Below are 23,933 nucleotides of genomic sequence, written 5' to 3' on the forward strand. Positions count from 1 at the left end.
CGTCAATAGCTCAGCCTCTCTACTCTAACAACCATATTCTCACGGGAGGTGCCTCCTTAGGGTCCGAGGGGCTCGAGGCAAACTGAGAAATCGAAAGTCCTTGTCTTTAGCTGGTACGAGTCCAGAGCGTCCGGCCCACAAGCCGCCGTGCCAAGACCATGATGTTCATCATCAATCCTAAACACGACTCCACCACAACCCGTCAACTCATGTGGATGCTGAGCTTGCTCCAAATCTCTTGCCGTATACCTCGACAAGTTGAAGTCAAATCCTCGTGAAGACTTTGATTGATCAAGTGACTTATCCACCAAGCTCCAGTTCTGTAACGAGCCAGGTTCGTCTGTTGTACTCTCTGCGGATGGTGGTCTTGACGTCTTTTCACTGTCGCGCTCAAGCACGGCCTTAAAGCCAATTCCACGCTCATTGGTCACCTTGACCCATCTTGTCTCTGTCCTATTCCCACTTTCTTGAGGCATATCGTACATGAAATTCAACTCGTCGACAGTCTTCTTCCATACACCTACCTTTGCTGCATTTTTCATGTCTCGATACGACTGGTCCGGGCCTAATCCAAACCACTCGGCTCGAGTGCGGTCCCCTGGTAGAACCATCTCCAAGCCTACACGCGGCAGTGTACCAGGAGCAGGTCCTCTTGGCGAGATCTTGGTATGGAAAACGAGAGCGCCGCTACTGTGATAGGTAAATGTCAAGGATACTTCGAAACCCCACGTTTGAACCGCCGGCGCAACGTCGCTCGTGATCTTGACCTCAAGAACACCCGCTTTGGTGAAACCATAAGTGAAAGAGCGGACCGAGTTGAATAGGTCGTTCAGTCGATGGCCATACCAGTCCCCACCCTGACCATGTTCATCGTTGTCTGTCGGTGCTCGCCAGAATGTCAAATTGAGACTATTCTCGCGTATCATGTCAATACCTTTGTAGCTCCAATGAATTATTTGACCATCGATACGGCTGATGGTAAGCGTAGATGTCGATGTTGAGACTTGGAGTGTCCCAGCGGTTTCTTGGACTTGAGGGTTTTGGAAACCCTTCAAATGCTGTGCAAATAGATTTGCAGTACTGCTATCGTCTAGTCGAAATTCTGCATGGGTGATTTCGTGACCCGAATTGCACCATCTCTGAGCTGCTCTTTGTTGGAAGGAAAGTATCAACCAAGTCTCATGTTCGGAAATTTTGCAATTCAGTTGATGGGAGTCGCAGTCAAAAACATCGAATTCCTCGTCATGCTGGGGTGGATGCTTCAACTTTTCAATGCCATACTTCAGAGTACGCGTGAACCCGTCTGCCTCGAAATGTTTTACTGACCAGACACAATCGATATCCTCAAGGTGGTGAAAATCAAACAAATTCCTTGCCCTAATCTTCTTGCCCTTCCTCGTGACGAGTATAGGAGCATAAGCCGCTCTCAGATCGATCAAACCTGGGCTTGGATTGTGCTCGGAATTGACCAGGCCATCCATTACAAAATTCTTGTCGTTAGGCTCATCTCCAAAGTCTCCGCCGTAAGCATAAAAATATTCTCTAGTACTATCGTTCAATGGCTTCACTAAGCCGTGATTATTCCATTCCCAGATGAAGCCTCCTTGCAAACGCCGACACTTACGGAAGGTCTCCATGTACTCTTTCATTGCACCTGGCCCGTTACCCATGGCATGACCATACTCTTGGAGGATAATCGGCTTCTTGTAGTCATCGCCATCTTGAGTAGCTAGCTGTTCAAGCTGCGCAGGGTTAACATACATATAGCTACACACATCTGAGGCACGGAATTCATGGTCGGCTTCGTAGTGCACAGGTCTCGTGCTGTCATACGCCTTGACCCAGTCATACATGGCTTGATGATTCTTGCCATAGAAAGATTCGTTGCCGAGGCTCCACATTATGACGCTAGGATTATTCTTGTCACGGTAGACAAGCTGTCGCATGCGCTCTACATATGCATTGGTCCATGTGGGCCTGTCGGATAAAATGCCATTTGTCCCGTGGGTCTCATTGTCCGCTTCGTCCATAACGTAAAGACCAATCTCGTTGGCCAAGAGGATCAACCTTGGATCATTAGGGTAATGTGAGGTGCGCACAGCATTGACGTTGTGCTGCTTCATCAGTATCAGGTCACGCTCGATGAATTCAAGAGGAACAGCACGGCCGAACCGAGGATGATGATCGTGTCGATTGACTCCGCGAAGGCTAATAGGCACGTTGTTAACTTGCAGAAGTCCGTCTTTGATTTCGACCTTTCGAAAGCCCACTTGCTGGATCTCTTGCTGCAACTGTTTTCCATCGTTGTCTAACGTGATGTAAAGATAGTATAGATTCGGGTGCTCTGCGTTCCATAAGCGGGGATCAACCACATGGATAGAGTGAGAAAAGAGTCCGCCGCCCGGCTTTAATTTGGTGGAGCTGGTTCCCGATGCCCTGCTGCCATTTGCATCGACCAATGCCAAATGGACCCAAGACGTGGACTGGACGTGATAGAGGAGGTCAATCTCAAGATAGGCAGGCTTGTTGATATGATGATGTTGGTCGAGGTTAGTTCGGATGCGGATGTCCTCAATATGCCCTCGCTTGTGGAAGCCGATGAGGTAGACATCCCTGAAGATGCCTGATAACCACCACATATCTTGATCCTCCATATAGCTCCCATCGCTCCATTGGTATACTTTGACTCTGACGGTGTTGGAGCCGCCCGCACCATCTTTCAACACTTTGGTGACATCGAATTCCGCCGGGTTTCGAGAGCCTTGGCTGTAACCGATTTCCTTGCCGTTGACCCAAAGATGGAAGGCACTGTCCACTCCCTCAAACCTGAGGCGATAATCTAAGCCTCCGTCTATATCCAACCAGCCATCAGGGATCTCGAAAGAGGTCTCGTATGTACCTGTTGGGTTCTCCGCCGGGACATATGGAGGATCACAGGGAAAGGGTAGATCGAAATTAGTGTAATGGGGATGCCCCCAGCCTTGGAGCTGCCAATGGCCCGGCACATCAATCGATGACCACGCGGCTGTATGGTCTGACTTCGGCTCTGGCGCTTTGGGTGAGGTTGTGAAGTGGAATTTCCAGCGTCCAGACAACGAAAGTGTCTCCTTAGGAAGGAAGTAGGCGCGTGGGTCCAGGCGATTGCGCTGGATCACACGCTCGTTCATATAGTCCGGGGACTCGTTCGACTCCACTTTTCCAGCTTGCAACGGTTTAGATGTATTACTCATTTTGAAAAAACTGTAGTAGATGGTAATGGGAAGCTTTTGTAAGTGCGCTAAGTTAATTGTGCGGAGTATCAGATAGAAGAGCAGCAATCAGCAGCCAATATGTGTCGAAAACAGTACCAAAAAGATCTAGAATTATCACGACATGTATTATTTATACAGTTTCAGGACACTCAAGCAGACGATCTTGGCTGAACGAAGCCGATTGATGAAAGTGCAAATGAGAATGGGCCACCTCTGCCTAAGACTAGGTTTCAAGGTGGGTACTAGCACCCCTATTGGCCGCGGAAATCATCCAATATCAAGGATTTGTGTCTCAAACAGATGAGCATCGAATTAGAAACGAAGGATTCGAAAAGCGAGCAATGGTCGTGATGTTGACGACGACGAAGACAACAACAATAGAGGTTTGCTGAAGGAGGGGAACCTAGGCCTAGCGGGTCTAGCGTGTTCATCTCTTAGTGGGCACCTCTCCCGTTCCCAACGCAGTTAGTGACTCCCCCCAATCGGTCGCTGGTCGGAAGCTTTCGGCCTCAGCCGTCTCCCTTTTGATTGCCTTAATAATGCGCTCAGGGTCGGTCTAGAACCAAATCACCTTCCTATTCAGATGAATCGCTGCGAGATTGGTTCATTGCTCACTCCATTTCGTGATCTGGCCTCTGCCAGACATATGTGCAGCTTATCGAAGTCAAACAAACTTCTTGTGTGCGCTTCAATTGCTTTCGAGGGAGGCAGTGATTGTTGTGAGCATGAGCCTCAAGGAGGCGCTAGTGGCAATCAAAGGCTAGCGCAAGCGCTAGCGTCTAATGTAGATAAGCTCTTCTTAGCCTAGATGAAATCAAGAACTATTCACCACCAAAGCTAGGCTTATAACAGTGATGAGGGGAAATGATTTGGGAAACATTTGGCGAGTAGTAGACCTAAAGCGATCCTCGTCTTTCCATCAGGCTGAAGGTGAAGTATTCATTTGGGGAACGGAGGGTAAGCCACGTTATGTTTTCTGGGCTTAGACTGCTCTCATTGCCACGACGTAGCGTTACTCCGGCCACCTCAGGCTCTGTCCTTCTCTGGAGCGTTGCTGCAGCCTTACTCCCCCGTAGCTTATAATCATGTCCACGGTCCCGTCGAATCTGCGCCTGCAAGACTATTCCTTTGCACATTGTATGAATCTTCGCGCCCAGACGTCTTCGAGATCCCATTCCAATCCATTTGGTCACCATGTCAGCTGTTGACTGCATGCCCATTGGCTTGACTTATGATGCGAGTCTGACGGGTTGTAAATCTGCGACGAGAGCTCTTGCGTCCCTTGCTGCGCTTAATCTCTGGTCCGCCTTTCTTGCAGGCTTCTTTGGTATCTTCCATTCGCTTGGATCCTGTGGTGACGCTGACGACGGATCTTCTTGTTTTAGGCCATGACAAGATCCGTCAAAAGATACCGTCCTGCTCATGCAGCAAGTCGTGGAAACCTTACTCTTCTCTCGTGCTGACACTCCTTCATCCGGTGACCATGGGCATCTCAACCATTACGATGCGCGTCAATGGATTTAAACCCAATCCACTGCTCATGTATGGCTTTTGGACAATGCGACCGCGCATGATAGGTGCCCTCCTTTGGTATACGATTTGCTCCTGTTTTCGAACAGGCAGTAAGAATCCCTATCTGTGGACGTTCAAGGACAACATCATAGAAGAGTCCGTACTCAACATCTTCTCATTACCCTTCGCCTTGATCTTTATCATTTGGCGCGACGATTCTGGATCCGGCTCATGCGCGGCAAACCCTCATTACCAAATCTTCTTCGACTCATTCTTTGTCGTTGTAGCTGTAGGAGCGATTGCAGGCCTCTTGTTGCTATTCATGACACTGCATTCGTGCAGCAAGATCGTGAGGAGCTATACGAACCTGGGAGATAATTTGAGCAGTTTTTGGAAATGGGCCATTGCAATCGGAGCACTTAACATGCTGATTGCGTTTGCCAGCCAATGGATCTTATGGGGCAGTAAGTCATGACTGAGAGCTAACGTGACCACCTTCTAAACACTGACAGCTACGCAGCTTTCTACTATAATGCAGGTACTGACTTTTGTCCCGGCAGCCTGATCGGAGAGAGCATAGCGTGGGCGGTGGCGCTTCTCATTATTGCAATAGGTCGACCGCTCATTGGTGGCCCAGCTTCATAGTTCCATAGCTTGACAGAATCTCCATCCCTTACCACAGTCACGGGCTATCATTCGAGCGGATTGTCAGGTACTTTAACTTGTTGATAGTCAGCACCAAAGTTTTATTGCTGCGAATTATGTTAGATACACATTCGCATTAATGGTTTGCATCATTTCAATGCCATATCATACTATCCTGTGCGGATCTGCGCGGTCTGCCTCTGTTTTCGGGTCTCGAGTACTGGCGGCCGTCATCGTGATCTACCATCAAGCATACGCCACTGCATCTTGTCTCTAGAGACAGGTCTTGGAATTCTTGAACCCTTGGATTTGGCTGATTCACTGAGGTTGACCATGACCTTTAGCGCTCCTGCATAGTATCCTGTGCGACTACTTTTCGAAGGCTCTAGAGTCTGTCAGCTGAGCTACAAGGCTTTTCAATGCCACGTTGTCTAACCTTTCGCGATGAATGCCACCAATTGTTTGGTGGATGTATCGTTGCATAAACTTGTTATAAGTGTATTAATGTAGTGTCTCAGAGACAAAGATTCTTGCGTAAGACGAGTCTTTCTCTCTTGAATCTGAGAATAGGAAGCAAAAGCTGGGAAATCATTGTCTCGCTCGTAGAGGAATTGCTTCGCCTGATGATTCAGGAATTGGATATTGTCGAGAAATGGCGACGTGTCACTCGGGACGTCTGCTAAGAGGTCTGCGAAATGTGAAAAGTCTTCAATCAGTTGAAGTGCGGGAAATAGAGGGTCCAATAACGAGAGTGGTTGAGATACTATTTGGACGTGACGAAAGCCGTCGAAGGAGCCTTTCTCCGCTTCGTCCGGTGGTATAAATGTCTTAAGTTCAGACCCTCTTCTAGGATGACTGAGAATGTAGGGTGTCTGCTGACCATCCATTTGTACGTCAAGATGCTGATTTCTATGCAGATCCCAGTTCTCAGACTCTTTAGTGATGGCTTCGTACTTGAGGTAGAATAACCCGCATGTCTGGCTATTTCAATGAACATGGTGAGCTTAGAAGTTTTGAATGTACAAAGAAATCAACGTATAGGCCTTGTGAAACAATTGAGCTCGAGCTACAATCCAACTTATAACAATATCTTGGAACATACAACGGCACAGAATCATCCAGTAGAGTCATTATCACACAAAGCTGCTGAAAAACGTCTGACTCGGCGAACAGACATAGAATCTGGCGACTTGACGCAATGCTAAAATGAAAAGTAAAATTATGGTGACTGACCATTCGGTTTCATCATCATCCTCAACCTCGTTATTGATATTTAGACAGCCGGGACAGGTATTTGGAGCACATGAAAAGCGATGAAAGATCATTCGCATATCTACCTGCTGACCAGGACGGAAGGCTCGACGCCAGGGTTTTTGCAGGTCTACCTTCTGTCTTCCTTGGCTGTCTTCGAGGGAAAATTCTTGCCTGTCTAGTTTGGCTAGTCCTTCGGGACTCACGCCTGCCTTAGAGAATCGGACATGTAGAACTGCCATGAAGCATTCAGGTGAGTCAATAAACTCTAAGTGGAAGGGTGCCTTCTTGCCAAAGGGATCTACAAGAATCACGGGCTGTTGAAGGAGAATTTGAGATGGCATCGCTCTCTCTATGGATAACATCTTTCGCATCTCTTCGAGATTCATGAGTAAGTCTTTGTTCTGCTGCATGATTATCATGAAGCACTGTCGTTGTTCCAGGGACATTGACTGCATCATATCTGAGAGATGGTCGCCCATATCTGCTGTCATTACTGGAATCTGCGTTAATGAATCACCCCTGAGTCTTTGCCGTGCTTGAAAAGAAATAAGCAACATGCTGATTGAAGAAGCGTGACGCTCAATTTGTGAGCGGAAATTGGCAACATCTTCCTTTCGGCACAATCCCCACCTGATCTTCCGGAACTTTTGGGCAATACCTTTGGTCGCAGTATCGAGCAATGGCTGATATTTGGCAATTGAGACAAGGAATTCCTCGATCGCCTTCTGGCACGAGTTTCCTGCTCGTTCAAGCGCTACATGCTGAGCATGAGGTAGACTCTCATCCGCGAGCAAATCCCGCACAGCGCTTAATCCTTCTCGAAGGTTATCGAGCTCCGTAACGAGCGCTCTCAAGTCATTCGCTGCACCTTTTTCGTCATCAAGAGCATTGACGGAATCCTTTATGATTTTCAGTCCCATACAAACTACACGTGATCATTCGAATCAGTCCCGTCCAGTAGCAGATTAGAACAATTCAATGATACAGTAATGATCTGAGTATGATACCAACAGAGCTCTCGGGGAGTCTGTTCAAGGGGAGCCCTATGTCTCCCCAGGCAAGTAATTGCAATATACGTACTATCGGTGACAGAGAAGCCAAATCCAACAGCCATGTCGGTAGGAAAGCGCAGCCATGGGTATACTTGCAGAAGAGCGGCGGGCCAAAAGATTCTTACAACGGAAATAACTCGGATGAGTCTGCATCGATGGTTCTCCACGACAAGTACTGCTCAGCTTGTCATAGAGCCGTGATGGAAAGCGGAGATTTGCTCGAATCCTCCTGTGGCGACCTATTGACCAGCCAATGATAATCTGCTGAGTCAGCAAGAAACCGGCACACAAGCAACATCTCCTGCAGCCAAATTGCTACGACATACACACGAGGTAGACGGGCGGCTCTCACAGCGTGAATTGAACATGATATACGATGCTGCAATCGTCGTTTGTAAGGTCTGTGCTATCATTCGTGACTTTTCTTCGTTCTTGATGATCTAATGAGGTCACCCGTGAAGTCCGTCGTGAATACTTGCTCACCACATGCTCCACTACCATTTGCTTAAACCCACATGACACCATGCAAAACCGTGCCCATGCTACCTCTTCTGCTGATGGCGTCTTTTGGCCTTTGCCTTCGACTGCAATTTACGGGACTGGTGCATTTTGTCAGGAGTTCGGTGAAAATGGCATTCAAAAGGGCGCGGTTGACAGCTATAGCTGGACTTCCGGTCCATAATCTGAGCTGCTTGTCAGAGCTACCTGGCTGTGTCTGGTGCTAATGCTGGGAACCTTACAAAAGCATGTCGTTTCTCTTTGTCAACAAGCGTAGATACTTGCATTCAAGGTCGGCAAATTTGAGTTCGAGGCTTCCTCCTTCACTGGCATACGTGAACAGGACTAAAATGTCATAGATAGGCCAAAGCACATGTGGTAAGCATATCCCTCTTCCAAAGTCAATGCATTGCCTGCGCATTGCCGGCACTCTTTCTGCAAAGATGAGCCGATCTTTGAAGGCTCTTTCCCGCCTCATAGCATCGTCAAGCCATATTGCAGAGCTTCAGTCAGGTGGACTCGGTGGAAGGTCATTCACCCCTTTCGCTAGCGTATCTATCGACATATCACCCACGTTGGGGCTCAGTCTCTTCCTCATCTCGGGAACTAGCTCTTCCAAAGCTACCAGCATGCCATCTTTCTCCGGATGTCCTTCGGGCAGCCCCATCTCCTTGATCTTGACTTTGCCCTGAGACTGTTCCTCCTCTCCAAGAATGACCGCGAACGGAATGCCGGCCTGTTCGGCTTGTTTGAATTGGGCGGGCAGCTTTGGCTTCTGTTTATACGCGAATTCGGCCTTGATGCTTGCATCCCAGAGGATTTTTGTGACCTGCATCCTCTCTTTGAGAAGACCAGTGAACCCTTTGCCTCCGAAAGCCATGACGAAAACATCCACTTCAGTACTTCGCACTGCAGGAGCGCTCTTATCGGCTTCCATTCGAGCTTTTGAGATCGAGAAGATTCGGTCTACGCCAAAGGAAATGCCGACACAAGGGACTTGTGCCTTGCCAGAGAACATCCCTACAAGACCGTCATAACGACCACCAGCGGCAACGCTTCCGACCCCTATCGATGGATCGTTGGACCTATCTTCATCAAACTCATTGGCCTTTTCCTTTTTGGCGTGCTTCTGTAGCTTTTGGCCGGTCTCCCCCGTTGGTGCTGAGCCCTCTGTGACGACCTCGTAGATAACTCCAGTGTAGTAGTCCAGACCTCTGGCTAGCGAGAGGTTGAATTCAACATGCTTGAGAATACCGAACGCATCCAAATATCCGAACAAAAGCTCCATGTCGTCCAGGCCCTGTGTCAGCCGTTGGTTTTCGATTACTCGCTCATCTTTTCTCAAGTCTTCAACTACCTCTGGCCCACCTTTGCGCTGCACAAATTCCCATATCCGATTTGCTACCTCCTCATCTAGACCCTTCTCAACGACCATCTCGTTCTTGATTTCTTGCCATGGGCTTTTGTCCAGCTTATCAACCGCCGAGCTTATGCTTCTGATCTTTTCCTGAGGTACACCGCAAACTTCAAAGACTCCATCAAGCACTCCTCTATGGTTGATCTTGACAGTGAAGCCACCGGACTTCTCTCCACTCCAACCAAGCCCATGCTTACCGAAGACCTCACATATGATCCGTATAATTTCAGCGTCGGGAACCATCCTCTCGTAAACTCCTGCTATATCAAAGTCACACTGATAAAATTCTCGCATCCGGCCTTTTGACATAGCTGGCTGATCTCTTCTGTACACTTTTGCAATATGATACCGCTTGATATTTTGCACAGTGGAATTCATAGCGAGCCATCGTGCGAAAGGAACGGTCAGATCATAGCGTAGCGAGCAGATTTCCCCCCTTGGTCTTGAAGATCGTAGATGAGCTTACTGTCTTCACCATACTTGCCAGCCAGAATATCTCGAAGCTCAAATACGGGTGTATCGATAGTGACAGCACCATGACGTTTGAAAACTTCCGTTATTGACGAGAATATGCGATCCCGAATTACCATATCTTTACCTTCCCCTGTAAGCAACGTTAGTCTTTCAGCAGAATTGAGCTTGATACGGGTCCCTATACAATCCTTAGTTCCCTTGGGTGTCTTCAGCTGAAACGCTACTTTCTCCTTCCCCATGTCTATTATATCCTTTTGTTCCGAAATTGATTTGCAACTGCTGTGAAGTTCGTTCGATCTTTGGCGTGAGTTTCCAATCCTGTGACGGCTCGAAGAACGCGTGAGATGGCACGCTTGCGTACGTGGGGGAGAGCGGAGCAGCCTGCTCAGTAAGAGCATGCGAGTCGAGCGCAGCAAGAAAAACAGTTGTATGAATCACCTCAAATATTTTCTCGATATTTGACATTTCCTGACATGAATTACGCTTCGGCACGATCCGGCTGCCGTAGCGTATTGAACCGCCTTTATTGTTTGCAACCCAAAGCCGAATTCCCTATGAATCTGCTCATGCTATGGCGCCTCACCTAGGCGTAGACACAGCTCAGATCAAGGACAAAGCTCGGAGGGAGCTTCTAGACCTGCTTGAAGGAGTATGTAAGGCTTACCTGCCTGTTTGAATGTTTTCAACGAAGATTGATACAAGCAGGTCCGAGGCAGAAAGAATCTGGTCATTGAGAAATCGCTAGCGGATACAATTGGTGTCTTCGTCAGGTTCTCTACTCTCCAGGATCATGGTGTAGACAAGCTGTTTCTACTCGAGAACAAGAATGTAGATACGTCCCAAAAGAATGTCATTTTCTTGGCAAGTGGAGAGAAGGCAGCAAATGTCATAGCAATTGCAGGTATGTTCAGCCATGCAAAGCTGCCTTATCAAACTGCCTTGATGCCTGGACGTTCGCACTTCCTGCAGCTTCTGACCTTACAATTCTGTCTTTGCTGCTTGCCAAGGGGATCAAAAAGTAGATTAGGTAGACTGCTGCTCTACTCTACCCAGTCAGTCTTGATCCCTACATCGAAGATAATACCGAAATTAGCTTGTCATATAGCGAACTCCTCTTTTCACACTGGGTGCTGCGCTATCATAGCTTGCTGACATGCTTCAAAGAGCAGATCCAGCGACTCCAGAAGGCTAGCAGTACTCAGCATGAGTTTTCTATCATCTGGGTGCCTCGACGTACCCTTGTCGGCGACAAAATACTTGAAGAGTCTGGTGTTTTGGGTGAGCTGAACGTAGAGGTCTTGGATTTGCATTTCGTTCCATTGGAAGGAGATCTACTTTCGCTTTGCTTCAACGACGCCTTCAATGATATCTATCTGGTAAATAAGAGCCCGTCGCGGATGTTTTTGCGCTCACGACTCTAGTACAAAGACCCAACGTCCATATTTTTAGCAGCCCGAGCACTAATGGGGCTGCAAAATACCTATGGCCTTTTCCCAAGGATTATTGGCAAAGGCGATAATGCAAATCGACTTATGGAGCTTCTGTTCAGAATGCGTAAAGAAGCAGCCGCTGAAGACAATGCAGCCAGCTTTGGACCTATGCCCAGTGCGCATACTGAAAGCTTGATAATCATCGACCGCGAGGTCGACCTTGCTACTCCGCTACTTACGCAGCTCACTTATGAGGGCCTAATCGACGAAATGTTTGGTATCGAGGATAATCAAGCCGAGATTGACACCTCGATCATTGGACAAACACCGAGTGCTCCACAGCAGAGCAAGACAAATCCACCGGGTCAACAGAGTCTCAAGCGGAAGATCCTACTTGACTCTTCTGACAAATTATATGACCAACTTCGAGACACTAATTTCGCGATTGTAGACAGCCTCCTCAATAAGGTTGCTCGTCGTCTGCAGAGCGACATGCAAAGCCGACACGAAGCAAAGAGCACATCCGAACTTCGTGAATTCGTGACTAAACTTCCTGGCTACCAAGCCGAACAACAAAACCTGAAAACGCACATTGCTCTTACGGAAGACATACTAAAGCACACACAGTCACCAATCTTCAGACAATGCCTCGAATTCCAACAAAACCTAGCGGACGGGACAGACCCATCTTCGCAACATGAAACACTAGAAGAGCTCATCGCACGAGACGTTCCTCTGCCCACCATCCTCCGTCTACTCTGCCTCGAGTCCTGCATATCGGGCGGTCTCCGACAAAAGGACCTCGAGCACTTCAAGCGCCTCGTCATGCAAGCGTACGGCTACCAGCACCTCCTCACACTTTCCGCTCTGGAAAAGATCGGCCTACTTCAAATGCGAGCCTCAGCCAGTGTCCTATTCAACCCACTCGGCGCAACCACAGGCACGGCCGAGAACTCCAAGACCAATTACAATTATCTACGCAAAGTTCTGCGCCTCTTTTCAGACGAGGTGAACGAGCAGAACCCAAATGATATCTCTTACGTCTATTCCGGCTACGCTCCATTGTCTGTAAGGCTTGTGCAAGCTGTGTTGCAGAAACAGCACCTCCTTGCCATCACGAAAGGCCCGCAAGCGGCTTCTATTGAGGGTGCAGCGGGCAGCACCTCGTATGGCTGGCAAGGCTTTGAATCTGCGTTGGGTAATGTGAAAGGTGCGACGTTCTCAAAGGTCCAGAAGGGAGAGGAAGCAGCTACTAAGGCCAGACATATGCTTCAAGGAAGCGCAGCAGCGAAGGGAAAGACTGTTGTGGTGATGTTTCTGGGTGGGATCACATTCACTGAGATTGCGGCACTAAGGTTCTTAGCAAAGCAAGAGGAAGGCAAGAGAAACTTACTAATTTGTACTACTGGGGTGATAAGTGGGAATAGTATAATGAATTCCGTGATTGAGAAGGAGGATTTTTCGAAGACATGAATTGACGAATCACTGGGCTGAAAAGTGTACATATCAAAGCTCACGTTCATCGGCGTATCAGCTATAGTCAATCATATCCCCTACCATCAGTCTCTGATGTTTCTCCACCACTTCCCTACACCTCACCAACACCCCAGCAGCCAACATCCGACACCTCTCTTCCTCCTCACCTCCTCCACTCATCCTCTCTAACAGCTCACCCACCCAACCTTGCGTTTCCAAAAGCTCCCTTGCATTCTCCTCCGCCACTCTTCTCTGTCCACTTTCCTGATTAACATCCAGAAGCGTCAACAAAGCAAACAACAAAGCCTCAAGGACACTCTTATCGTCCACCTTTGCTCTGATCGAAAGTAAAAATGCCCAGAACTCGCTTGTGATCTGCGGCAACGCCACCGTAGCCGGACCGGCGGCATGCAAAATCAAGCTCAGCGTCTTCAGCAAATGCGCGAGCAGCATAGGCGAGGCTTGAGGCGCGTTGTCGCCGAAGGCGTGCGTGTGGACTTGCCAACGGCCCGTCAGGGGGAAGAAGAATGAATCGGCAACTATTTTGGCGAGGGCGTTGGACGTAGGGCGAGATCTCTTTTTTTCGACTTCCATGCGCGAGGAGAAGGTACGGACTTTTAGGATATTTGGGCCGGTGATCGCATCTGCTGCTGTTGCAGCAAGGGGTTGGATCATGGTACGCGAGATTTGTGTGGAGAGAGCGTCCAGCGGTGCCGCATCAAGAGCGTAATGGTTATGCAGTTTGCTGGGAAGGCGCTTTGATGGGAATGTGTTATCTGGGGAAGGAGTCGTTGAAGCAAAAGCGTTTTCGCTGTTTCTCATGCCTGCTATCTCGCGAGCTCCAAGGCCGAGGGCTGTAAGGATTGAAACTCTTTGACTCAGAGAGTAATCGCCATTGTAGAATGACTGAGCAAACCACTTTCCCATCCTGATGGGATCCGCAAGGACGGTTGCAAGCATCGCTTCAAGGCGCAATTTGGCGAAATTGTCAAGTTCCCATCGGTCCTTGAGTCCAACAATAGTAGAAGCAAGATCCTCGATGTGATCTGAGACCTCAGTGCCAAAACCTATCTTTCGCCTGATAAGATTTGGTGCCTGATTCAAAGCCAATGTATGGCGGTCATAGTTCTCCGTATCTCGCAAGCCAGATGATAGGTCTCGAATATAGCTACAATTAATGTTAGATAGGTTTCAATAACAGGGACAAGATCAGGTGAACGCACACAGGTGCTATGGGTTTGTTACGTTGCACAAGCTCTGGATCATCATCGTCGTCCTCAGGGTCCGAGTCAGGTTTCCCATATATTGGAAGATCATCGTCTGACTCTGAGACATCCTCAACTTCTTCGATCTTCAAAACCTTGGTACTTTGCCCAATTTTTGAGGGTCTCGAGGGCAAGCCTACCGTTGACACTGGACGGGAGATATTCTTGGCTTGATTGGTCCTAGGCTTCTCTGCTGTGAATTTCAAGTCCGAGATAGAACCCATTGAGTCTTGAAGATTGATGAGACCCATGTACCATCGCCACTCAGCGCTACTTGAGTCTTCTGACTTGAAGTCAAGCCTTTTGCCAGATTCATCAACGATGTTCGAAATCGAAGACCCGAAGACCATGCCAAGGAACCTTGCTTTTGGAGACGATGCTGCAAGATGATTTGATATTCCGCTGAGATAGGGGCTAGACTTTGATACTGTTGAAAGAAATTTCTTGTCGGTCCGATGGATCTGACCTGCCAACAAAAGCAGGATCTGCACGTTCGCTGTAGCGATTAATGCATCATCAGGTTTGCAAAAGAAACACACGAACCTTCTTGGTGTAGCAAAGGGCTGTGCTTGATGAACAGCTTGTCGCTATAAGAATCGAGTGCCTTCCACAAAGCAGACTTCAAATGCACTATGATTCAACTTTATTAGATAAGCAAAGCAGCAGAAGGCCACAGACCTACTGATTTTTACAGAGAGAGCTAGAACAATCGCGCGGTGTGTAATATGACTATGCTTGATTGCTTCTGGTGAGGAACCCACAAGCCATGTTCCTAAATGATGCTGTAGCTCGATAACATTACCGCACAGCTTAGAGACCAAAGCCCCAACTGCGCCAATGAGCCGCTCATCATCTCTAAGAGACTGTGTTGATAGAGATTGAATGGAGGAGTAAAGTGCAAGTTTCTGATCGTAGCTCTGAAACTCTCTCAAGACAACCCTGATCCTTGGCAATGAAGCCTCGTCGCCAGAGAGTAAAGGATGAAAAGCTTTCGCAACCACTTGAACTGAGAAAAAGTTACCTTTCTTGCTCCATTCCAGAGAAGCGATCTCCGTTTACCTGAATGCCCCAGTGTGAACGTCTTGCTCAATACCTGCTGGACGTCTTTCAACGCCTTTTGATCCTCAACGTCAACCACCTCAATCATATGCTGCACATTAGTGCCCAGCCATTCGGCATATCGACGTCCATCGCTAATCCAAGTAGGCTCTCGGATACCCTCAGCTTTCTCCCTCAGCACAGACTCCATTTCAGCGACAACGGAAACGAAAGTTCCGCCTGCAAACAGCTTCACGACTTCCTTCCAAAGCATATCAGCCCTAACAGGCTGTGTCTCGAAGGTATGCACATCCCGCCACAGTTGAGCCAGAAGTTCATCATCATGTAACAAACCCTCAAGAAAATCAAGAATCACCTCAGCCTTCTGAGTATCCGCCTTCCCCTTCCCACCAGCCTTGAATGCATCAATCTCACCGCGCAATAGGGCTAGAATAGCTCCTCCGCCAGAAATACTACGCAAGCACGCAAACAAACCGTCCCTGACTTTCCTCGTGGTAGCATCAGAAGCGTTTTTGAGAGCCGGCCAGAAATTGGGAACAACATGATTGACTAAGGCAAAAACAATGGGTGCGGTTTTTGGACTGGGCAGGAGGATGTTCGATCCAGGTATTGACCTGGCTGATATAGTTGTTGAGAGATACTTGAGAGTTGAAGCGAGTCTAGACTGGGTAGGTTGGGAAGTCAGTGTCTGTAATGCGGTTTCTAGTGAAGGAATCGATGATGGAGCTGTTGGTGCTGGCTCAGGGAAGGTTGATGGAAGTGCGGGTGTAATGTCAAGGCTTTGCGCCTTGCGCGTGTCCTTGGTACTGACTGGATTCAACAGACCATCCATTAAGTATGAGGCAATGTGCAATAACCAAAAAGCCTTGAAAGCACCGTCAGAATCTCGCAGATGGAAGATGTTTGGTGTCTGGGGTTTCGGAGCAGTCCACGATCCGGGCTTAATGCTGAACTCCCGGGGACTTCGGGCGCTTAAGCTCACTGCTCCAGGGGCCTCTTTTGGGGGCAGTCTAGGGGAGACAGCCTAGACCAAGTGAATGCAAGCTTTTTCCAATGCTGAATCATACGATTCTATTCAATTGTAGAGCGCTACGTAGGGTATCATTGATCTGACTGAGCCAACTCTACTCCACGGTGACTATTGCGTCAGGGTTACACTCAAATCCAAGCCGTTCAAGAAAAGCTTGAAACATTGCCGTTTGCAGTATTTTCGTGCGCCGTCTCTGGCCCATCTTCTTCCTCTAGATCCTGTTCGCCGTCACCGACGTCTTTTTCAGTCGGGAATTCGTCAGCTATTGCAGCCAATTCCCCCATGAACCCACTGAGGAGCCTCCTCATTTCCATTTCCACAACCTCAGGAGGAGCATCATCGCGCATAGCTTCAGCACTTGGAGGTTGAATGTCTGCATGCATATTTGAATATTGCACCGGTTTCCTACCTCTTGTGTAATCATTGACTTCATGATCATAGGCTGTTATTGATTCATCTTCGGACGCAGACGTGTCAGTCACGGACGACGCATAGGATGGAAACGACGAATCTGTGAGATCTGTGATATTATGTCGAATCGTCATATCTTCGTCGTCAAGGGGAGTTGACAGTCCGGTGGGGGATCTACCCATTGCGCTATTTGACTGCCAATCGTTCAACTCATCGCCCATCAAATCGTCAAGATCCATAGTTGCTGTAGAGGCGCGAGATTGAGCCTGAGACATTTGGGTAACTTGATCGGGCGCCGTCTCAGCATGCATGAGGGTGGGACGGAGAGGGAAAGCGGAAGGAGGACCTGTCTGTGGGTCTAACTCAGTGTCGGCGTCATTGTTCATGTTCGCTTCAATATTATCGTAATCAAATTGCCACCCTGAAATTGTTTGTCTGTCTTTTGCCTGCTGCTTACGCTTTGATTTGATGGTGTCTGCATCTGCTAATTCAACTTCGGACCTTGAAGCCGAAGTTTGGTTGTAGTCAACTTCTTTCCTTGCAAGGTCAGACGAATCATTGCTGTCGCGCAAAGGCAGATCGGACTTTGGCCGGCTCGCGCCATAGGGTTGCTGTTTCGCGTTGAAGATTGCTTCAAGAGCGTGGCCACCGCGTACCACGCGGCGTTCATTACTTGGATCTCTGCTTTCTGAGCCAAAGCTTTGCTGTAGAGTATGCTTAGCGGGCCTACTTGTGAAGTCGTCCTGTGGATCCATTGCAAAATCATCCAAACTGCCAAGTTCCGAATTGTCAGAAAAAGACGAGTCCTGCGAAGTTGGTGAGGGCTGTACATCTTCAAATTGGGTTGAAAATGCGTAAAGGTCAGAATCATTTCCGGCTGCGAGATCGCGAGAGGTGCCGAAAATGAAATCTATCTCATCAGACATGTCGTTGCCAGACTCATACTCCATCGCGGACTGTGCCCCACTCGGTGCGAAGAGCGAAGTCCTCTGGCCTCCAGAAAAGTGCCAATCCTCAAATTTTGTAACCAGTTCCGTTAAGACGGAAGTTGGCAGATTTTCGTCAGAATTGACCAAGTATGGATGCTCCAAGATATCGTGCACGGAGGGTCGGTCTAGCGGGTTGGTCTGAGCAACGTACTCAATAAATTGACAGAGGTCTTTTGGAAACTCATTTTCAGAAAGGCGTGGTGGGTTTCGTTTTAGGGCAGTTTCCAATCGATTTGCTGGCAATTTGGAGTGCGGTGGGGCACCTGTCGCTATTTCGTAGAGTGTCACCGCATAGGACCATATATCGACCTTCAGAAATTAGCAACAAACAGACAAGGCGTATGCAGACTTCTATGGATTCCTACTTCGAACCCGTAATGAAGCTTCTCTTCTTGCGCCAATCGTCCATGTTGCTCCGGTGGCATCCAAAAGGGGGTCCCTATGCGTGTTTTCCTTTTGTCGGCTTTTGATTCCACCATTCCTGCAACACCAAAGTCGATGATCTGTAAACCCCCTGCTTTGTGAATCATGACATTTGCAGCTGTGTGATGTGGGATGAGCATGAGGCACATCTTAAGAGCCTGCAGAGAGAGCGTACGAACCTTTCAAATCTCTGTGTATGATGTTGGCATCGTGGATGGATCTAATGCCCCTCGCTAGCTCTCTTGCAATGGTCCTCATATATTTGGTCGGACAGCGATAGCTTGTCGCTCGTAACTGGCAGAGTTAGTATTTATAAATGAGAGTGACACGCGTCTTGTGGTAAAGGTCAAAGACAGCAAATACTGACCAATGTTCGGAGACTACCTCCTGGGCAGAATTCGCAGACTAGCCATAGGTAGCGCTCGACCTCCAAAACATCGAGGATAAGGTTAACATTCTGGGCGCCGTGATCTTTCAGTTGCATGAGGACCTGAATCTCTTTACGAACGTCATTCAAAGCATCATCTTTTGCCTGAATATGTGCTTCGTAGTCTACATCATCGATGTTCATGATTTTGATTGCGACTTCGAGAGGTGGATCGTGACTGAGATCATGTCTATTGACAAGGTAGGTCAGATGTTTACATTTAGGCTCACTTAGAAGGCTTCCAGAATTCTAGCAAATGGATGATTTATCCAATATTTCTAAATCTACCGCAAGGCGAGCTCTCCGCTCTCTTAAATCAATGTTCAAGGGAAGATTACTTACGCGTGAAAAACTCTCCCATATGTGCCCTTTCCGATAAAATCCAGGAACCTATAGTGTGGAAATTGATGACCCTTTTTAGCCATAGCTTGACGAATATCGTGCTCTTCCTTGACAGCCATTTGTTGAGTTCGGTTAGTATGCTCGACAAATGATTGTCGGCGATAGGCCGCCCCGGGATCGAGGGACGAAGATTGCTTGCGTGCAGCCATAATCGGTGGTTGTGCCAGTCGAAATTGGCTTAGTTTGTTTGCAATCTCAGTCCCAGCCGCAGATTGTGGGCTAAGCCCGCCGGCCAGAGGCTCAGGGCTTTGACGTAGAGGGAGCTCTTCGGGAGATAGCTCCGTGCAGGTTGGAAGTACGGTGACTATCTCAGAGTGTCGAGTCGGACTGATACGCTGCCCGCTCGATATGGATGAATTTGATGAAGAATGTGAGGCCCCTTGGGACGAAGAATGACGGGGAGAGTTCGCGGTTGATGCAGATAGAGGCGGCACTGATCCACTCCTTGAATTGGGTCGACTGCAAAGGTCGAAAGAAGAGTCAGAGTCCTTTTTCTCCTTTTTGGTGAAACTAAGATTGGATTTGATAGAAGCTGAACGTTTCCGAAAACTCTGGGTCAGGCGCTGTCGTCGAGATGTCCTTATGAGCTCGGTCTCAGACTCATCTGCAGAATTAGAAAAAACTTCGTCAAGACTTCGGTCAGAATGCTCGCGAGGTAATTCGGGGACGGTAGGAGGAAAAGGGGCATTCAGGTTTCTGGACAGATTCATGATAGCTTCTGCATCGGGCACGTGGTGCGGCTTATCCAATTCGCTTTCCGGCCTAGCCATGACGAAGGGTTGCTAAAGAAGGAAAGAGGATGCATGAAGATGTGGTGGTGGTGGTGGTGGACGGCTTTGAGAGTGTAGAAAGTCGAAAGGGGAAAGGTGAAATGGGACTTACCAGCTGAAGACTAAAGGAAAGTAGCACGACGCGGTGGGGGAGCTTGGTGTGGCTGGCGTTTCTATATAACACAGACGGAGTGGTTCTCTCCCACCAGCAGCACTCTCTGTCTCATCCCTGACTATTCAACACGCATCTATTTTTGCCAGCTGTTACGACAACCTTCAAGCCCCATAACCTCGTGAATCCAAGATGCGTCTTCCAAAGTCAGTCATGGAAGAAGGTACGGTTCTGGTCAGGCCTTGCTGAGCTGAAGTCCATGCTTCCTGGCCACGACTTTCATTGTTTTACGGTCATGACATTTGGGGCTACCGCTGGGAGTGGCTTAGCTGACGCCACCCTAACGGTACGCTAAGTTAGCTCCCGCTCACCGCTGCGCGATGTCCACGTGGAGGGCCGAGGGGCGGGGGACCAAGGGTGCGTTGGAGTTACTCATGTGAAGCTTTTGATCTATTTACATCGCGTCTGTTTCCGCACAAAGCCCGCTATGCATGAAGCGTTACATTCATATCCCGTACCACAATCCTTTACTCAAGTCCTGTCAGATGCTGTATCGTCCTCTGGTAACTCCTCATCGTCTTCGCTATCGCTGTCATCTTTCTCTTCCTCCAGCCCAGGAAGCCCCTTCCATGACCGGTAGTCGCCTTCTATCCATTTCTTGCTTCTTGGTAAATGGTATGGGTCAAAGGGAAAATACGCGTCAAGATGCTGATGACCCTCATTGTGACTGATACTCAATGCTGTGTCCCGTTCAAGCTGGCCGTATAGCTGACAGCCAGCGACAGCCACCGCATTTCGAGACTTGATCCGCTTGTTCGTTTCCAGTAGATGATAGACGTACACAACTCCGAGATGTTGGGCCACTCGAGCGAACTCAATAACGATGGCCGGTGAGCAAACTTTGAGAGGGTTCAATTTCGAGAAAATGTTCGCCGAAAATACCTCTTTCACCCCGGGTTTCCACTGGTGGCCGCGAGTAAAGGATACATCAAGATCGTCCTCTTTCTCAACTTCTTCGTTTCTGACCTCCAAGTCCCGCCAGCGGAAACAAAACATATACATAAGCGCTTGCACTAGGCAATAGTAGGAAGCATAGCGGCGAAGGTCTGGCCCCTGACATTTGGGTAGGTGTTCTTTGCGGAGACGATTGAGCTCACTGCTGATATAATCGAAGACTTCTCGAACAATGCTTGATGGCACGTGTATGCCACGTGCCACAAAGCTTGCTAAGTAAGCTGCTGCATTTTGTCGCAATAAGGGAGGTTGCTTCCTATCAAGGACCGTTGATACACAAGTGCCAACAAAATGGTCAATATGTGTTGGTGATTGTTGGACGAAATGGAAGAGTAAGAACTGTGTATGCCGCGAACGGTGCGTTGGTAATATCATAGTCAGAAATTGAGACAATAGTTGGTCGATAGTATTGGTCGCAGAATTAGATGTTTTCGAGGACGAGAAGTCAGCGTTGTAAAAAGAAAAAAGTATGTCAAGAATTGCATCCAGCTTTCCAACCATCTGTGTGATGTCACGTGTCCTGAGGACCTCAGGATCTTCTTCTTCGTCTGACTCGGAGTCGTCATCACTAGTATCACTTTCATCGTTGAGATCTTCCATATAATCATGCTTCGCTCTGGACATCCCATGCTCCAGGTGGTCACTAATTTCATCTTCCTCTAGATCCTCAATGTCAATCTGCACCTGAACGTCCACTTTAACGACTCGGTCTGTGATCAGTGATAATATGTCACTCCTCAGTTCCGGAGCGTAACGCAGAATGCCTAAGATATTGTTCGTGAAGACAATGTTGAATCGGCGCGATTCGTTGGACTGTGGAAAGTGGTTGTTCAGGATCCTACGTATGATACTGCTAGCAGACGGGATAAGCTGCATGAGGTATCCTAGTGTCTTATGTACTCTGCCGTAGATCGTCACTTTCGATACTGTGGGCTCATTCATCAACTCCCTGTTACAGGCCGGTTGTGCTGTCAGGTTTTCCACAAGCATATTGAGTGAACTTTCCAGAAAGATAGGCTGAGCAGTGTTGAGGCTGCCGAGTAGTCTCATGAAGAGTACCACATATTCGCTCTCCCGTCCAAGCCATTCACTGCTAATGACCTTTCGTACTAGATCGGTAGTGGTTTTGTTCAGTGATGAGACATTCGCCAAAAGCGCAATTGTATAGTTTCTTAAAGTTGTAGGTGTCGGTTGTGTGTCGTTATCCTGTGTATCATTGTACACAGCCTTGAGTCTCTCGTACCTAGACCAGTCTCCGGAAGCCTTGTCGCGAAACGCGATTCGTACTTCTTCCAGGATGAGTTCCGGAGCCTTCTCATTTTCGCCCACTGTTCTGACCTCTACATCAGAGTCCCAAGTGACTCTAGGCCGTTTGCTGGGGCTTGAAGGAATAGTGTCGTCATCATCATCCCGGCGTCGAACCAGACTGGACCGCCGAGGAAGATCTTGGGAGCTCGGCGGTACTCTTTGAATTGAAGAACTTGGCATTGATTATTTGGCAGTCACAATGCGCGTCGACTGCAGGCCAGGTTCCCCAGATTTCGCCGGTTGAGCCCTACAAAGTGTTGTGTGCGTCTGATTCTCTCAAAGAGGCGGTGACACAAAATTTGAGCGAGCCGAAAAGGCGCTAAAACGGCGCACGTGACAAATTCGCGTAAAATTTCCCTCTCAAGATTCGCGCATTGAAGGCTCCCTTGACTGTGCGCTTTCCCCACTGTCGAAAGATGGCGCCAATTTCTATATTGTCAGAAGAGGAGCGACGAAGAAAGGTTGATCGATCCCCGATTCTCAGACAACACTCATGCTAACCTGATTATTAGATTGTCAATATCAACTCCGAAACGGTCACCAACACAACCTCTAGCTACTTCCCAGGCCACTATCCTGGCGAAGACCATACCTGGTCTCTCTCCAAATTTAAGAACAGCTTTCGCGTCCGTTTTCACCAGAACGAAACAGATAATGCCTCATTCTCTCTCATCGGTATTGACGCCTCCATAGCAAATGCCTTCCGCCGCATCCTCATTGCTGAAATCCCCACGCTTGCAATCGAATATGTGTACATTGAAGCCAATGATTCCGTCATATCTGATGAGGTACTCGCAGCACGATTAGGGCAGATACCGTTGACAGCTTCGCGGGACGGGCTGAGATGGCTGAACTACATCCCTCGGCCTCCCCAGGGTATGTTGGGTGAGGACAGTGGGAAACCTGAAGATGACAGGGAACCCAAGGATAACGATACCATTGTGCTGAAACTACATGTTAAGTGCGAATGGAAGGACGGGAAAAAGAAGGGAGCAGAAGGGACACCAGAGGAATTGTACGAGCACAGTAATGTCTATGCAAGCGATCTGGTATGGGAGCCACAGGGGAGGCAGGAAGAGATGGTCACTGAGAAAGAGGGTGGCGGGGTTAGAACTACGAATCCGAGGATATTGCTTGCGAAAATCAGGCCGGGAGATGAGATCCAGATGGTATGCCACGCTGTAAAGGGAATCGGGGCCGACCATGCAAAGTTCTCCCCCGTGGCGACCGCAGCATACCGATTGATGCCCACCATAGACATCGTGAAGCCTATCTTGGGTACTGATGCTAAGAAATTTGCAAGGTGCTTTCCAAAGGGAGTTATTGGTTTTGAGCAAGTCACCAAAGAGGAGAGCCAGCAGAAGGGAAGTGGATATGAGGGAAACGCAGGCGAAAAGAAAGCAGTCGTCAAAGATTCAATGAGAGACACAGTTTCTAGAGAATGTCTAAGACATGAGGAGTTCCAAAAGAAAGTCAAATTGGGTAGAGTGAGGGATCATTTCATATTCTCGGTCGAAAGCACAGGGCAAATAGCCAGCGACGACTTATTCATTGAGAGCGTACGGATTTTAAGAGGCAAATGTAGAGCGCTCAAGGGACAATTGGCTGATATCATGCGATGACCAAAGACGTCCGTCATTGATGCATCACCTCTGCAACACAAATTAGCGAGGCGTTAAGGGCGGACATTACCCTTGATTTGCATGTCTTCGAA

At 48.4% G+C, this 23,933-nt stretch overlaps 8 protein-coding genes across 8 annotated transcripts; 2 read left to right on the forward strand and 6 right to left on the reverse strand.

Moving 5' to 3' along the window:
- Positions 1-56: 56 nt before the first annotated feature.
- Positions 57-3,230, reverse strand: KY384_008438 (uncharacterized protein; the record flags this gene model as incomplete). Its single annotated transcript, XM_044816927.1, has 1 exon — positions 57-3,230. One exon carries the CDS (start codon positions 3,228-3,230, stop codon positions 57-59), a length of 3,174 nt encoding a protein of 1,057 aa, XP_044666292.1.
- A 2,609-nt stretch (positions 3,231-5,839) lies between these two features.
- KY384_008439 (uncharacterized protein) lies at positions 5,840-7,776 on the reverse strand (the record flags this gene model as incomplete). The annotated part of the gene is made up of 3 exons (XM_044816928.1): positions 5,840-6,385; positions 6,638-7,587; positions 7,743-7,776. The coding sequence occupies 3 exons, from the start codon at positions 7,774-7,776 to the stop codon at positions 5,840-5,842; spliced, it is 1,530 nt and encodes a 509-aa protein (XP_044666293.1).
- Positions 7,777-8,717: 941 nt separating this feature from the next.
- KY384_008440 (uncharacterized protein) lies at positions 8,718-10,007 on the reverse strand (the record flags this gene model as incomplete). The annotated part of the gene is made up of 1 exon (XM_044816929.1): positions 8,718-10,007. One exon carries the CDS (start codon positions 10,005-10,007, stop codon positions 8,718-8,720), a length of 1,290 nt encoding a protein of 429 aa, XP_044666294.1.
- A 667-nt stretch (positions 10,008-10,674) lies between these two features.
- Positions 10,675-13,006, forward strand: KY384_008441 (uncharacterized protein; the record flags this gene model as incomplete). The annotated part of the gene is made up of 4 exons (XM_044816930.1): positions 10,675-10,752; positions 10,809-11,004; positions 11,268-11,479; positions 11,525-13,006. The coding sequence occupies 4 exons, from the start codon at positions 10,675-10,677 to the stop codon at positions 13,004-13,006; spliced, it is 1,968 nt and encodes a 655-aa protein (XP_044666295.1).
- Positions 13,007-13,063: 57 nt separating this feature from the next.
- KY384_008442 (uncharacterized protein) lies at positions 13,064-16,165 on the reverse strand (the record flags this gene model as incomplete). The annotated part of the gene is made up of 5 exons (XM_044816931.1): positions 13,064-14,177; positions 14,233-14,770; positions 14,818-14,904; positions 14,957-15,280; positions 15,334-16,165. 5 exons carry the CDS (start codon positions 16,163-16,165, stop codon positions 13,064-13,066), a joined length of 2,895 nt encoding a protein of 964 aa, XP_044666296.1.
- A 341-nt stretch (positions 16,166-16,506) lies between these two features.
- KY384_008443 (uncharacterized protein) lies at positions 16,507-19,785 on the reverse strand (the record flags this gene model as incomplete). The annotated part of the gene is made up of 5 exons (XM_044816932.1): positions 16,507-18,072; positions 18,129-18,304; positions 18,366-18,480; positions 18,554-18,803; positions 18,956-19,785. 5 exons carry the CDS (start codon positions 19,783-19,785, stop codon positions 16,507-16,509), a joined length of 2,937 nt encoding a protein of 978 aa, XP_044666297.1.
- Positions 19,786-20,428: 643 nt separating this feature from the next.
- On the reverse strand, positions 20,429-22,399 carry KY384_008444 (uncharacterized protein; the record flags this gene model as incomplete). The annotated part of the gene is made up of 1 exon (XM_044816933.1): positions 20,429-22,399. The coding sequence occupies one exon, from the start codon at positions 22,397-22,399 to the stop codon at positions 20,429-20,431; it is 1,971 nt and encodes a 656-aa protein (XP_044666298.1).
- Positions 22,400-22,635: 236 nt separating this feature from the next.
- Positions 22,636-23,841, forward strand: KY384_008445 (uncharacterized protein; the record flags this gene model as incomplete). The annotated part of the gene is made up of 2 exons (XM_044816934.1): positions 22,636-22,680; positions 22,732-23,841. 2 exons carry the CDS (start codon positions 22,636-22,638, stop codon positions 23,839-23,841), a joined length of 1,155 nt encoding a protein of 384 aa, XP_044666299.1.
- Positions 23,842-23,933: the final 92 nt, after the last annotated feature.

Source organism: Bacidia gigantensis, assembly GCF_019456465.1.
Source record: "Bacidia gigantensis strain McMullin 20006 chromosome Unknown contig_295, whole genome shotgun sequence".
NCBI classification, from domain to species: domain Eukaryota; kingdom Fungi; phylum Ascomycota; class Lecanoromycetes; order Lecanorales; family Ramalinaceae; genus Bacidia; species Bacidia gigantensis.